General features: G+C 41.3%; 1 protein-coding gene across 2 annotated transcripts in view; it reads right to left on the bottom strand.

Annotated features, from left to right (window-relative positions):
• LOC137503931 (endomucin-like) overlaps positions 1–14828 on the bottom strand; it is a 140746-nt gene that overhangs the window by 75342 nt on the left and 50576 nt on the right. For both annotated transcript variants that reach the window (XM_068231678.1, XM_068231687.1), the window contains exon 7: positions 10623–10718. In XM_068231678.1, coding sequence (XP_068087779.1) covers positions 10623–10718 — 96 coding nt within the window. The remainder of the gene's footprint in view (positions 1–10622; positions 10719–14828) is intronic.

Raw genomic sequence — 14828 nt, 5'->3', positions numbered from 1 at the left:
CAATACAAACCAATGAGAACCGGAGAGCGCACAACACACTGGCTATAAAAACCGGACGTTCTACCCCACTTCCTATGCTTTTTCTAGTGGCCATTTTGGATGGGGACCACATGGGCCCAGCGTTCACAGAGTGGAGCAGCAGGGATTTCATGCTGGAGCTCTTTTAGGCAGCAACATGTCTGATGATATGTCTGATAACGAGGAGGTGAGGCCTTCTCCCCACATAGTAGTAGGTGAACAACAGGAAGAAGAGAATTCCCAGGTACGAGTAAAAAATGACTGGATCCATGGTCCCAACTGCAGTCTCTGTATCCACGGATGGTCTCCACACGTCCACCTGTCTCCAACAATGACCCCAGAGCTTCTGCTGACCTCCCAGACCCCAGGTATTTACAGGTTGTTATCTCTTTAAGAAACCGGATCCGGACCGCAACCGTGTTCATACCGCACGGAAAATGGATGCAAACGGACCGGATCCGGACCTGATCCGGATAGGAACCGTACGGATTAGGTCCGGTCCGAATCCGGTGCAGGCCGGACATCCGTTCCGGTTTTTACAAAACCGCAAGTGTGAACGGGGCCTAACTCACTCAGTTTTCATATGTGATGTAGCCATTTCAGATTATTTTTCAGGGAAAGTCAATCACGACTTGGAGAGTATGAAGCTATCAGGAGAGTGGGCGTTGCTTCCCCATCATTTGATCTCCTCCTTCCTCTACTGCTAAGAGATTAACTCAGGCTTTGTTCACATTGCGTTCCATCCACGTGCCCGCGTTGGCTGTGTTTTAAGGTGTTTTTTTTTCTGATTCCCGGCGATTACCTGCGCTCTGCATTATTTTTTTAATCGCTATTCAAAGCGGTTTTGCCAAGCGATTGCTGTTTTTCACTTCCTGACGTTAGTCAGGAAGTGAACTCTTTGATCCGGAAAAGAATAAATACAATGTATTTATTCTTAAAAACGCGAACACAATCGCTGCACAAAGCAATTTTGTGAGCGTTTGTGTTTTTCCTATACTTTCCATTGTTCCATTGAGGCAAAATCTCCTCAAAAATGTCTCAGGCACCGCTTTTCTGACCTGAACGCAGACGGAACACTACAATCTGAACTACACCATAGAGAAGCATGGTGTAACCGCTTTCAGGGTGTTTTTGAAAAACCGCCCGCGCTTTAAATTGGCCAAAAACGCCTCTAGTGTGAACGAGCCCTCAAAGTTGCCACCACTGCAACTACAAGTCTGCTGAGTTACATTAGGCTCAGCTTGTAAAAAAGGATTCCTACACTCTCCACAGTGCATTTACAATATCAAGAACTGCCTGTAATAGAAAACTATTTCTCATTGCTCTAATGTACCCCTTTACAAAGATACTGGGATGGTTTGAATAATTTATTACATACAGAACAGTAAGCTAAAACATTGAGCTGTAGCTGCATTGCTGGCTACAAAGCATAGTGAGGGAAAGACTAACTGGAGCCCCTCCCAGCTCATCCTTGTTTTCCTCATGTGAATAATGATTGGACAGAGGGAGGGACTAGTCAACTCACAGGCTTGCTGTTCTCTCTTTCAAGCAATGTCTGATTTATGTGCAATGTGACAATTTGTGCATTGCAGATTTTATATTCCATCAATAAACATAAAAAAACCAAGCCTGAGCTAGATTTTTATAGTAACTTTTATTATTGTGTTTTCCTATGTGTCTAATTATTTTTAACAGTCATTTTATTATTCTTTAATTAGGCCAGCATGAATATAAATGATTACTGTGAATATTTAATATTTTCCAGCAGGTGGAATGTCACACATTTTAGTTTGTTTCTTTTTTTCTGTGCTTTCTTTAATATAGTATTCATGCGTTTGTATTATGTGTTGCTCCCTGAACCAATGTATGCATACATGAGGTGGGCATAAGGAGCATTCTTTATTGTGGCTCTTTAGAATAATGAAGTAGCATACTATTCCTCATCCTCACTATTAATTAACTGTTACCAACCCCCCCCCCCCCCCCCCCAGCAGCTCTGATAAAGCAAAGCTCCATAAAGCCTCAAGACCAGATTCATAGCGCAGGATTGTTATATGTGGGATAAAATCCACCAACTTAAGCCTCACGCTTCAGAAAGCACCACATCGTGCAAAAGCCCCAATTATGCTGATAAACTGAAAAAAAAAAAAAATGTATTTAAGTACCATAATACTCTCACCGCTGCTAGCAGCAATACCTTACATTATTCATCATGCCTTCTCAGTCACTAATTCATTAAATAACTCATCCAGTCACCAGCATCTCCATGGAATATTAGCACAATACTAGGCAGCAATTACTATTAATTCCCATTTCTCCCAGGAAACGGTTCATAATGATTTCAGCTCCCAGCCAAAAAGCAAGTTGTTTTGCCATGGTTAGTTTGGCCATGAGCACTCAGCTATACCAGAGTTGATGCTGGCACCCAGGGGTTTACCAGTGGGAGGAAGTCTTTGGCAGAGTGTGCTTGGTTTGGTGTGAACACTCAGCTGTAATATATGCTGGTGGCCAGTGGATTTATCAACAAGTGTGGTTAACAGTACTGACTATGCTTGATTTGGGTGCTGAGGCTTGGTAATAGCATTTCTGATGTCAATGAAAAGACATTTTCAACCATAATTGCTTGGGTTTAGCTCTGAAGGTAAAGACAATGAAAGTCGATATTTAGTATAAGGGTTAGGAATGCTGTAGATAGGCTACGGATTGGGTGTAGGTTAGAGGAAATATATCTTAGATGTTAGGTTTAAAAGGTTAGGGTCAAGCGACAGGAAGGAGAGGCTAGGGTTAGGGGACAAGAGGGGTTAACACCAGACACTAACAAAAACAACACTGAGGGCCAAATAACAGAGAATTAGGAATGCTTTTTGGTATACACTATGCCCTATGTCCAATCAGCTGATGTTAAATTTACACTCCTTCCCCCTTCCCAAGCCCACCTGAAGCAATTTTTTTACAATGACAGTGAGTTGAAATTGCTGTGCATGTCAACTCATGTGTTCTCCCTTGCTGAACCACACCAGGCCACATAACTTCTGACATTGGAGTGGATGGGTACCTTGCAAGAGGAGGTGACATACATACATAGACATATGACTATGGTAAATATGGTAAGACATATGACTATGGTAGAGACTAGTTAGTGACAAGACAATATATACTAGTATGTATATATGTGTATGTATATATATATATATATATATATATATATATACATCTATATATATATATATATATATATATACCTATATATATATATACATATATATATATATATATATATATATATATATATATATATATATATATATATATATACAGTGGCTTGCAAAAGTATTCGGCCCCTTGAAGTTTTCCACATTTTGTCACATTACTGCCACAAATATGAATCAATTGTATTGAAATTCCACGTGAAAGACCAATACAAAGTGGTGTACACGTGAGAAGTGGAACGAAAATCATACATGATTTCCAACATTTTTTACAAATCAATAACTGCAAAGTGGGGTGTGCGTAATTATTCAGCCCCCTGAATCAATACTTTGTAGAACCACATTTTGCTGCAATTACAGCTGCCAGTCTTTTAGGGTATGTCTCTACCAGCTTTGTGCATCTAGAGACTGAAATCCTTGCCCATTCTTTTTTGCAAAACAGCTCCAGCTCAGTCAGATTAGATGGACAGTGTTTGTTTGTGAACAGCAGATTTCAGATTTTGCCACAGATTCTCGATTGGACTTAGATCTGGACTTTGACTGGGCTATTCTAACACATGGATATGTTTTGTTTTAAACCATTCCATTGGTGACCTGGCTTTATGTTTAGGGTTGTTGTCCTGCTGGAAGGTGAACCTCCTCCCCAGTCTCAAGTCTTTTGCAGACTCCAAGAGGGTTTCTTCCAAGATTGCCCTGTATTTGGCTCCTTCCATCTTCCCATCAACTCTGACCAGCTTCCCTGTCCCTGCTGAAGAGAAGCACCCCCAGAGCATGATGCTGCCACCACCATATTTGACAGTGGGGTTGGTGTGTTCACAGTGATGTGCAGTGTTCGTTTTCCGCCACACATAGCGTTTTGCATTTTGGCCAAAAAGTTCTGTTTTGGTCTCATCTGACCAGAGCACCTTCTTCCACATATTTGCTGTGTCCCCACATGGCTTGTGGCAAACTGCAAACTGGACTTCTTATGCTTTCCTGTTAACAATGGCTTTCTTCTTGCCATTATTCCATAAAGGCCAACTTTGTGCAGTGCACGACTAATAGTTCTCCTATAGACAGATCCCCCACCTGAGTTGTAGATCTCTGCAACTCGTCCAGAGTCACCATGGGCCTCTTGACTGCATTTATGATCAGCGCTCTTCTTGTTCGGCCTGTGAGTTTAGGTGGAAGGCCTTGTCTTGGTAGGTTTACAGTTGTGCCATACTCCTTCTATTTCTGAATGATCGCTTAAACAGTGCTCCGTGGGATGTTAAAGGCTTTGGAAATCTTTTTGTAGCCTAAGCCTGCTTTAAATTTCTCAATAACTGTATCCCTGACCTGCCTGGTGCGTTCTTTGGACTTCACGGTGTTGTTGCTCCCAATATTCTCTTAGACAACCTCTGAGGCCGTCACAGAGCAGCTGTATTTGTACTGACATTAGATTACACACAGGTGCACTCTATTTAGTCATTAGCACTCGTCAGACAATGTTTATGGGCAACTGACTGCACTCAGACCAAAGGGGGCTGAATAATTACGCACACCCCACTTTGCAGTTATTTGTAAAAAATGTTTGGAATCATGTATGATTTTTCTTCCACTTCTCACGTGTACACCACTTTGTATTGGTCTTTTACGTGGAATTTCAATACAATTGATCCACGTTTGAAGCAGTAATGTGACAAAATGTGGAAAACTTCAAGGGGGCCGAATACTTTTGCAAGCCACTGTATATATATATATATATATATATATATATATATATATATATATATATATATATATATATATATAGATGTATATATATATATATATATATATATATATATATATATACATGCATACATACATATATATATATATATATATATATATATATATATATGTATACATATATATATATACCGGTATATATATACTAATATATATATTACTGCGTAATATGTCAACGCTGTACAAATATATAAATGTATCCTTTAACCTTCCTGGCGGTAACCCCTGCTGGGCCACTTTGCTTAATTTTTTTTTTGCTGAACGCAGCTAGCACTTTGCTAGCTGCGGCAGCACACCGATCGCCGCCGGCCCGCACTCGATCGCTGCTATCCGCTCCGCCGCGCCACCCCCCCCCCCTCCCCGACCCTGTGCGCTGCCTGGCTAATCAGTGCCAGGCAGCGCTGAGGGGTGGACCGTGACTCCCAAAGACGTCACGACGTCGGTGATGTCATCCCGCCCCGCCGCCATGGCGACGGGGGAAGCCCTCCAGGAAATCCCATTCTTTGAACGGGATTTCCTGATCGGAGATCGCCGAAGGCGATCGAAGTGGGCGGGGGGATGCCGCGGGGGGATGCCGGCTCGCTACATGATTTTAAAAAAAACAAAAAACTGCTGCGCTGCCTCCTGGCGGAAAACATTAGACCGCCAGGAGGGTTAAGGAACGACTATTGCTCGAAATGTCTGCCTGTTCCACTGGCAGGGTTTGTTCTCATCACAGAATAAATAGGTTGCTTCCAACATATCAGTTGAGTTCCTGTGTCTCTTTGTGTTTTGAATGCACCTTTACAGTTGTGAATTGCCTTAATCTCAGGGAATTTCTACTCAGTATATCTGAAAAGTGTTGTTGATCCTGTGCTCTTAATCTTACTCAACCATGTGACTAGAGAAGAGTAGAGGTCACTGCCAGCACTTCACCAGTTCAATAAAGGCAGAGAGAAGCAAACATAGGATGTAACGTTTAGACTTAATACACCCTTAGTGCCACTTCACACACTTCCAAGAATAGTGAGTATGCCCAGCCAGATAGGGATAGCCTCCACCATTCCCTATATAGTGGCCGCTTACTCGCAATATTCTTGCTTTCAAACACAATCACTGGCAGCCATTGCCTTCAAAGTAAGCAACCTAGTGCCAGTATAAAAGTAAACATAGCGTAATCCTGTTTATTAAAACATTAAAAACCCTGCTACAAAAAGCTGCGTACAATGTATAAACTTGTGCATGAGCGTATCATAAATGCTATACTCCACCGCAACTCTGGCATGTCCGCCGGCTGGGTGTAGGAGACGGTCCTCACTCCTCAACGTGTGTGCGTGCTTGCGTGCGTCCAAGCCAAGTGGCACTAAGGGTGTATTAAGTCTAAACGTTACACCCTATGTTTGCGTCTCTCTGTCCTTTTTCCCCACATGTGACACTACTGGATACGCATGAGGATTACAAGCGCAGCAGTATTGGACATATAAAGTTTACATCACCTATACAGAGGACACTGCTTGCAGCTTAGATTACAAACAAGTACCATAGCAACATTGAGGGCAGCGTTATTACATTGACAATTCAATAAAGGGGCAAAAGTAAAGACTAAAACCTAGGTTCTCAACGTGTGGTACGCGTACCCCAGGGGGTACTTCTGATGGTTCCAGGGGGTACTCGGGCTTAATATACTTAACCAAGAATAACAAATTTAGAGTTGCAGAAAATGATAAATCTTATTAAAACAACACCAAGTTAGTGTTTTAACTAATTAAAAGCTATAGTAAATGCTTGGAAATAGTTTAGAACCAATTATAGTGTACTACAATTAAATATATATTTGTCAAGGGGTACTTGTGATAATGTTTGCTATGCTAGGGGGTACTTGGTGAGTACAGTGCTTTAAAAGGGGTACATACCGATAAAATGTTGAGAAACACTGGACTAAAACACAAACACTTGAAAAAAAAAAAAACCCTGCATAGAAAGAAGACTTTTTTTTTCAATACTTTTACTCCTAAAAGGAGTTGGTGAAGTTTACTTATCAAGGAATGAGACTTTGCTGCCATGAAAGTACCATTACTGTGCTACTGTTTAGGGGGTATTCCCAAACTGGACACGGGGATAATATTAAAATGTGCATGTGGGATAGGGGACTTATCATGGAATCTGTAAGGTCTATTATTGAGTGACCAGATATCCGCCCTCTCCCAAGGACATTGGAAGTAGAGATACATTACATTTCAACATCTATTCAACATCTATTCCCGCAAAAAACAGTAAAGCTTGCCATATTTTCTATTGATATCTGATCGAATCTGCTAGTTATAGAAGCCCCAACATGCTGGCCTAATCAACTGATTTTCATTCGAAAGTTGATCTTACTGGATGGAAGATATCAATCTGCAGCTGGTTGGGAGCGGCGGTAGATTGGCGGCTCAAAGCGTTGCATTGCACAGTGCAAAACTGCAGTTAGATAGGATTTTCATATATTTCATGCTGAAATCTACTAGAAAAATCTATGCGTAGTATGTGGAGGAATACGGTCAGATAGATCCCTCTTTCATCCGACCAGTGTATGGCCAGCTTTAGTAAAACAATATACACCAATGTACACCAAAACAATATACACACACGAAAAATTATTTTAATACTATAAAATAAAAGGGTATCTGCTTTTGAAAAAAAAAAAAATCATAAATGTCCCCAGAAGTACAGCCCCATGTCCAAAACAGTTTGACCATTGTGTTAAATGTAAACAAAAACAGAATGAGATGTCTAGAGCTAGGGATGGTTGGAATTACCGAACTCTGAACCCAATAAAATTCTGAATTCTGTCTGGTTATTCCGAACAGAATTCTGCCGCTTACATTTATTAGGTATATTAGGGAGAATAGTGGGAACAAGTCCAAATTTTTTCAAAAACACCTTGTAGTTTATGAGAAAATCGAACTTAGAAAAAAGATTAAAAAAAAAAGTTTTTTAAACTTAGTAAAATAACATTTTGCTGTGATAAACTTTAATATATTTCAAGTTCTAAATTCTGGATACAAATGTTATACTTTTTAAGAGAATGGACAGCATGGTGTGCCACCCTCCCAAGCCTCTTTAACCACTTGTCACCCATACCAGCTGGTATAGCCAGAACACACCATGTGGGGTACCATACCCTGAGCTATACCAGTACTCATGGGTCCATGATGTCTGGTGGCTGGTGGTAGAAGAGAAGAAAGCAAAAGCCTTCTCCTCTCTTCTAAAGCCCTTGTCCTTTGAGGAAGTGATGATGGGTTTTCGTCAATTTGTTTCATATTTTATGTGTAGGATCTCCCAAAACACTGTCTGTCAACTACTTTCGTACCTTGCCATTCCCAAGAGGGAGCAAGCTTATCCGATTGCTACTAAGTGGAGGAAGGAGTTATTGTGTATTAGGGTTAGAAAAAGGGTGTATTAGGGTTAGAAAAAGTGGGCAGAGCCAACACCAACCAAATACATACCCGGGCAATGCTGGGCCATCAGCTAGTATAATATATATCTGCTCCGACACTGGGGTCTCTTCAATGCATCACAGCTGGACACTCTGCTGCCATCCTCTGGTTCACATGACTTGCATTAGTCAAGTGATGATCAGGAGCAGGCGAATAGCAGATGCAGCAGTGAAGCATGGAGGAGACCAGCAGCACTGGAGCAGGTAAATACTTCCTGCGTTACTCTGCATATGGGTAGGGAGAGGAAGGAAGAGCGGGCCCCACAACCCTCGGGAGTCAGAGAGCTGTTGTTACATCCCTACCACAGCTTGATTTTTGCTCAGGGAATAAATGATCATCTGCAGGATTAGGCTTCTATCAAACCCTGCATGCCTAGCTTTACATCTGTCAAGTGATGAATCAGTTTAGGCATAGTAATCAGGTGTTTGAAAATACAGAGTACATGCAGACAATTCTCTGCTGTACAGCTATCATTACTGTACCAGTCAGTGGTTTAGATTGCCTGTTTGAGTACCTTCAGAACCTTCAGCTCAGGTTAAGCAATTAGACCATTTAGAAAATAAAAACCTTGCTGAACCAATTCCCTCATTTATTTTAATTAAACTGAACTCATAATGGAAGATTAACCCTGCAGCTGGCCACTTGAGCTTCCTGAATATAGTTTGTTTTTTCAGACATGCTAACAGGATTTATTTGGATTGTGAACACAGTAGGATCATTACATTAGTAAACTAATATCATACAACAGCCACTACTTTAAGTAGCATTTCAAAAGATAATATTCTATTTCATCTGTCATGAAAACCACACTGCCCTGTGTTTGAGTACCAAGGACACTTTCCATAGTTCTCCTTTAATGCTTTGACCTCAATCTAAAAGCAAAATTGTCATGAGGGGCCCCTAAATCATTCCCCCCCCCCCCCCCCCCCGCGCACACGTAACCAGACACACACATCCGCTCATGTTCCCCCTCCTCCCTGGCCAGTCGCACACATCCTTCCAACGCCCCCCACCCCCAGGCAGAGTAAGCGCAGTGAGCATTGGAATATTTATCTGCTCCAGAGCAGCATCAGGTCTTCTGTACCTCCCAGCAGCCACTATGTTGCATGCCTGTCTCCTGATCATGAGACATGCATCAAGAGCTAGAGGATGGCAGCTGGGAAGAAGAGGAAATCCGAAACAGCACTGAAGAAGGTCAATTTACACTGCTCTACTGAATTTACTCTGCAACATGGGGAGGAGAATCGGGCCACCACAGACCCTACCCAAGCAAGAGTAATAGATGCTATTGTTATGGCGGTAGCTGGAGATCACTTGCTGCAAACAATCAGGAAAATTGAACCATATGCACAAGCTGGTGTATGCCCCATAGCCTCCAACACTGAACGACATTTGGATCTTTTGGAGGGGTCAGTGGCACCCTGGGGAGGATCAGAACTACAGCGAGTGACCTGATAGACTGCTGGGGGTTGGAAGCCCCGGGTATGTAGAACTGATCTTTTCCCTCTGCCATGGTATTCCTTTAAGAGAGAATGGGCTTCTCTACAACAGCTCATCTATATACCAATTGGGGTAAGCTGTCGCTTGAAGCAATCATGCAAGATCATTATGGGTGACATTTATGCCTATGTGTATGCAGCTTAAGAAACTAAAAATAAAAGTTTGGCTGGAGTTCCACTTTAAATGCATATAGATGAATGTGTCATGTAAACATGCTGGAGATGCAGCATATTCTGGGCACTTTGTCTAACAATGGAGACCCTCTCCATTGTTCGACCCTGCCCAAATATTGATAAAACTGTGTTAAAACAGCTAAAATAGAAAAAAGTGAGGTGACATCAGTGACAACAAATTTGTATATGAAATTAACAAATTTTATTAAGCACTAGGCAACTATTGGGGCTCCCGTTTTCTCTGTGATTTTTTTCCCAGGGTGTCTCTCTTGATCACACGTGTAGGGTGCAATGGCGAGGGTGGGACAAAATACTTTAGGACAGTCATTGTGAAACTGGATCTGGCATTCCATTCAATACTGGATTATGGATAATAGATATTAATTGTTGTGCTGTACCACTCCACTTTTTATTGGTCCTTTTCTTATAAATCAAATGTCTAAATGCAGCACACATATAAACCAACACATATTCATATTGTCAACTAGAGTAATGAAGTAGAGAGAAACTACCTGTTGGCTCGGTAGAACTTCTAATTCCTGGGCTTGGCAGTGTATCATTGCCTGAAGCTCCTGATGTGGTAGAAGCAATCGTAGAGCTATTTACAGCTGTAAAGTAAAGAAGGGATACAATCAAATGAAGAAACCTTCAGAGATGACCACTCTTATTTTATTAACATTTTCTAGCTCAGGTGAAACTTCTTCTCCCATGTAAAGTAAAAGTTAGATGGCAACAACTACACAGTGCATAACATGGTGCAATAAAGTGCATTGACAGATAAACCCTGACCACTGACCGGTATTTCAAATAAGTAATAACAAATATTAGTCAAACAGGCCTAAGAAACAGCACTGTGTGACCCAGCCTTACAACTAACCAATTAGACGGCTGTTCCCGAGCTGGGAGTAGGCCATGGCAAAACAGTTGGAAGTGGCCACAAAGCTGCCAACTGCTTTGGAAATAACACATCGATTTTGCCAACTGGGGAGGGTTTAGGGGAGTGAATTATCTTTACCTTCTCTTTTTAATTCTAACAAGAGAATTACTTCATTGTTGTTTTTGGAGGAGGTGATCTTTAAGCAGTGGCGTAGCAATAGGGGATGCAGAGGCTGGGACAGTACTGGGGCTCTTGGACCAGAGGGGCTCACTAGGGCCCTCCCTCAACCACAGTATTATCCCTTCAATGGTGCTATGCTGGTAACGATCACTTCTATATATGCTTTGAATAGTGGTAATCATTAAACTGTTCCCCTCCTCTGCTTACATCTCTTATATTGTGAATGTCCTTGGCAGTTTTTGTGAGGCCATATGAATTGCTATGTATAGAATGTTCGAGGGCCCAATGTAAAACTTGTACTGGGGTTTAAAGCTCCTTAGCTGTGCCACTGTCTTTAAGTCTACTACATTTCTAATCTGTAAAGTCAAATTAAAAATATGGAATTTTGGTGAAAGTCCTATGAAGGATTATTTCTGTAAATACAATTATTTATTTCATCAGTTTATTTTCATGTTAGGCTCTCTTTAAAAGAGAATTATAGCAAAAATGTTGTTATTCACCTAACCCTAAGGTCATATGTAATAGTGGCAGAATAAATAAAATCCTCACTTTACTTTGTTTTAAAAAAATCCTTAAAAATGTTTAACCACTTGAGCACTACAAGACCAGGAGTAGGACTAGAAAAAAAATAAAGTATATACCCAAGATATGCGTAATTACTATAGATAGTGAGATGATAGAAAATTATGGGCTTGAAACTACAGTTGAAGTGGAAGAAGAGTGGTTAATTGGCAGGTACAGGGTAACAAGGGGCTAAGTGGCTTGAAATATTTAAGAAGCAGGTGCTTCTGTAGAGAAGATCTACTAGATGTCCCCACAACGAGGCTAGCGTAGGTCCCTTTACCTAAGATCCCTGATGCAGGGTGATCTTAGGTAAAGAGAATACAGTAAAGGAAACAATGTTTTACTTACTAACATTTGAATCAATGATCACTGCTATTGGTTTTAGCAGTGACCATTCAAGCATCAGGCACTTTGCTTGGGTTTGGTAACACGCGTTCCCATTCACCAGTCAGTGCTCGATGGGACAGCCAAGTGACTGCGCAATGTGCATAGGTTCTAATAGATTATTACCTATGTCCTGGGACTTTAGATTAAGCTTCAGGGGGCTTAAAGTGTAACTGTCGGGCATAAAATAAAAAATAAATTCTTTATTTTTATCTGGTAAACAAGTAATAAGGATCACTGGGAGGGAGAAGGCACCCAAAAAATTAACAATGTATGTAATAAATATAAAATGGCTTATGTCTAAGAAGAAGGGGCAACGCCAATATAGGAAGGAAATTTTAATAATCAGACACAAAAAACACGTTTCGTGGAGCACAATCCGCTTCCTCAGATCAAAGAAAGCAGTGTCTGGGTAGCCAAGGCGCAAAGCTTGGAGCGCGTAAAAGAAGCCTTCTTTAGGCACTCCAAGCTCTGCACCTTGGCTACCCAGACACTGCTTTATTTGATCTAAGAAAGCGGACTGTGCTCCGCGAAACACGTTATCTTTTTTGTGTCTGATTATTAAAACTTCCTTCCAATATTGGCATTGCTCCTTCTTCTTAGAGGTAAGCTATTTTATATTTATTACATCCATGGTTATTATTTGGGGTGCCTTCTACCTCCCAGTGAGATAGTGTAGTGAATAACTTCTGTGAACAGAAGGAGCGAGCAGTGGAGCTTCAATGTGGTTAGATGAATCAAAACTAAAAATTGAGTGCTGTTCTTTAAAATCCACTGCAGTGGTCATTCAATCTGAAATGCAAGACAAAAAATAGAGCACTCTATTTTTCGTCCTACATTCCAGATTCTACCTCCCAGTTATATTGTTTACAGCCCCCTAGCTATTAGAGGTTGCTGTCAATTGTTTGTTTTGTGTACCCAAGCAATAGTTTTTTCCGGAGTGCAACCCATACATTTGAAGACAAAGAGCCAGAGTGGGGACGAGCTTTCCTCACTTGTTTTTATACTGTGGTTGCTGGTCTTGCAACCCACCTTTGTGAGTACCTCATCACTTTGTATTTATCCAGAACTTGACAATAATATACTACACCATAAGGGGCTCCTGGTCTCTCTCTGAGTTTTTCCTGTATCTGTAGACTCCTCTGGACTACACACCTCCTCAAAAGTAATAAGGATGCTAACCAGGCAGTCCAAAAGATAAAATCACTATTACTTTTCTTGTTGATAAATGATCATTCCCCAGTTTACATGACTCTAATTTGATATACAAAAAGGAAGTTGCAGGGCATGCTGGGTTGTCCTTTTTTGCTTCTCTATTTCCCCTCAGACTTAACTAATGCAGCCTGATTGGCTGAAGCCTCCTGTTTTATACTCCCACACCTCTGTTCCTCTCTGATTGGCCAATATTTATCATGCTGAGACAATGCAGGATTGATTTATACTGATTTAACATGAATGGCTGAGTGGGGAGGAGTGGGGGATCCTCAGTCAGTTTCCAACTGAAATGTGCAACTGTTGGCCACATATTTTCATATTGCTACTTTCATCAGCACTGATAACTACCACCTACTACTTCTGTTATTACTTGTAGGAAGGCAGATCCTCAGCCATCATTTCCATTATGACTGATGTTTCAAAACCAGAACAAGGTATATTGGAGCAAAACTGGCGCAAAATTGGATTAGGGCCTGTTTCCACTACACGCAGATAGGATGCAGAAAAACTGACTCCAATAAATGCCTATGGGAAAATGTGCATCAGAAAAATTGCATTTAGTGGAAACAGGCCCATAGGCTTTCATTGGAGTCAGTTTTTCTGCATCCATTCTGCATCCAATCTGCGTGTAGTGGAAACAGGTCCTTCCTGTGTATCTCACTCTTTCACACAGGAGGCTCAAGGCAGTTAGTTAGAGCTTAGCATGTGCAGTGGAGTGGCAGCCACTAGAGCAAGATCATCCAAAGGGCAACCTAGGCAAGTGCCTAGTGGGTGTAAGGGGGCAAAATTGCCACTTTCTCTGACCCCTATTACATCTCAGATTACCAAAAGGACCATAAGGGCGACAGCCAAAGCTACTAACTTGCCTAGGGCCTCATTTCATCTTAATCCATCTCTGGCAGTTACCATACTGAGTCACATCTGAGCAGCAGTAGAAAGCTGACAGAAGTGACAGGTTTTGGACTAGTCCATCTCTTTATTTCTCAGGGATATATTTATTTTCAAAAGCACTTAGTGAATGGCAGTTGCTCTGTCCAACAGCCAAAAAACTGTGTGCAGGGAAGCGGGCCAGTATCATTGTTTAAAGCCTTTTTCGGGAATATCTTTATAAAGAATATAAGCTTTGCTAAGAATCCCCTATGAAGAGATGGACTAGTGCAAAACCTGTCACTTCTGTCAGATTTCTACTGCCTACTGTATGTGACAGCAACATAGGAGAAAAGTAATTTATGGCTCGTTTTACTCTGGAAAAAATGTGCTTCTTATTTGTATATGTTTGCACATATTTTAAATTTTACAGTTTTTCGCTGTAGTGCCGCTTTAACTGTCCCTGAGAGGGGCTCACAATCTAGTCCCTATCATAGTCATATCTCTATGTATGTATTGTGTAGTGTTTGTATTGCAGTCTAGGGCCAATTTAGGGGGAAGCAAGTTAACTTATGTGTATTTTTTTGGGGTGTGGGAGGAAACCGGAGTGCCCGGAGGAAACCCATGCAAA

Source organism: Hyperolius riggenbachi, chromosome 1 (assembly GCF_040937935.1).
Source record: "Hyperolius riggenbachi isolate aHypRig1 chromosome 1, aHypRig1.pri, whole genome shotgun sequence".
Lineage (NCBI taxonomy): Eukaryota > Metazoa > Chordata > Amphibia > Anura > Hyperoliidae > Hyperolius > Hyperolius riggenbachi.
Note: the sequence above shows the minus strand (reverse complement) of the source record. Positions and strands in the feature narration are given on the sequence as shown.